This window comes from Eimeria tenella, genomic scaffold, assembly GCF_000499545.2.
Source record: "Eimeria tenella Houghton genomic scaffold, Eth_scaff4634, whole genome shotgun sequence".
Taxonomy (NCBI): Eukaryota; Apicomplexa; class Conoidasida; order Eucoccidiorida; family Eimeriidae; genus Eimeria; species Eimeria tenella.
Genome location: NW_013545570.1, coordinates 1 through 1,661, shown reverse-complemented (window position 1 = coordinate 1,661; position 1,661 = coordinate 1). Strand labels below are relative to the sequence as shown.

At 62.9% G+C, this 1,661-nt stretch overlaps 1 protein-coding gene across 1 annotated transcript; it reads right to left on the bottom strand.

Moving 5' to 3' along the window:
- Positions 1–206: 206 nt before the first annotated feature.
- Positions 207–1,604, bottom strand: ETH_00040785 (uncharacterized protein; the record flags this gene model as incomplete). Its single annotated transcript, XM_013380235.1, has 1 exon — positions 207–1,604. One exon carries the CDS (start codon positions 1,602–1,604, stop codon positions 207–209), a length of 1,398 nt encoding a protein of 465 aa, XP_013235689.1.
- Between the last annotated feature and the right edge of the window lie 57 nt (positions 1,605–1,661).

Here is a 1,661-nt window from a genome sequence, read left to right as displayed (position 1 = left end):
GGCAGCGCCTGCTGCTGCTGCTGCTGCTGCTGCCACTGCTACTGCTGCTGCAAGAGGCTGCTGAGGCTGCAACAGCGGCAGCTGTTGCTGCCCTTATATCGCATTCGCTGCGCTACCTGCGACTTCCTCAGCAGCAGTGGCAGCAGCAGCAGCAGAGCGCAGGCAGACCTTTGCAGAAGCAGCAGCAGCAGGAAAGACACAAGCAGTTACGCCCAGGTGCTTCCCAGCTGCTGCAGCTGCTGCACAAGGGCCCACGCCTCATCTCCTGCAAACAGCAAAGGCGAGTCCAGCTGGGCGTAACCAGCAGCAACTCCACCTTCATCTGCTGCTGCTGCTTTTGACCTCAGCAGCGTCCCGCAGCTGACGTTGAGCTCATATCTGCTGCTGCTGCTGCTGCTGCCGTTGCTGCTGCTTAGCAGCTGCTGCCCTTCTCCGCAGTACAGAAACGCACTGAAAACTCCCAGCTCCCCCACAGTTGCAATGGCTCGGCACTGCACCGACGAAAAGAGCCCTTGCTGCTGCTGCTGCTGCTGCTCTGCTTCCATTCTCAAACACAAAGAAGGCAGCACAGGAGGGAACATGCGCCGCACGAGGACGTAAGACTGAAGCCTGTCTGGGGCCTTCCCAGCAAGGCCTGCAGCAGCAGCAGCAGCAGCAGGGGCAGACGCAGCAGCAGTAGCAGCAGAGTGGGCGCCAGGAGGAGCAGCAGCAGCAGCAGGAGCAGCAGCAGCAAGGTGCCGCGAGAGCAGCTGCTGCAGCAGCGGCCCGCACACGTTGTTGCCCCCGCCTTCCCGCTGGGGCTTCAGCAAATAGAGCTGGGGGTTAGCCACAGCGTCTTTGACCATAGCTAGACTCAAGGCTTCCAGTGGGGTGCTTGCTGCTGCTGCTGCTGCTGCTGCAGCGGGCGCTGCTGCTGCTGCTGGAAAAGGCGTGTCTGCAGGGTCAACGTGGGGCTGCAGCACTTCGCGAACTGCTGCTCTTGCTGCTGGGCAGGGCAAGAAGCGCTGCAGGACATCTTCTACCTGTGCGGACGCAGCGGAGCACCCCCGCTGCTGCTGCTGCTGCTGCTGCTGCAGCCGCAGGAGCTGCTGCAGGTCCCTGCTGAAGAGCTGCTGCACCTTCTTTGTGCCCGCGAGCTGCGCAGCAACTGAAGGGACTTTAATTGCGTCGGAGACCTCCAGCATTTCTCTCAGCTGCCAAATGCCTTCGTGTGGGTAGTGGCTGGGGCAGTACAGCGACCGCAGCAGCAGCAGCGACACTTCGTGCAAGCAGCAGCAGCAGCTGGACTCCTGCTGCTGCTGCTGCTGCTGCTGCTGCTGCTGCTGGGGGCAGTTGCAGCGGGGGCCGCGGCCTGGAGGCAGGCTGCGGAGCAGCAGACGGCCTGCGGGCGGGCAGGGCTCGTCTGCTGCCCTGGCGGATTTCCACTTGCTGCTGCTGCCATCGGGGTGCAGCAGCAACAGCTGCTGCTGCTGCCACAAGTCGTAGAGCTGCTGCGGGGACAGCCGCAGCAGCTGCACGCCGCTCGCTGTCTCCACTGCTGTCTGCAGCTGCAGCTGATCAAATAAGTTGGTCTCGGGCTCGAGACACACTAGCAGCATCACCATAGGGAACACACGCTGCTGCCGCTGCTGTTGCTGCTGCTGCTGCAGCTGCCGCTGCAG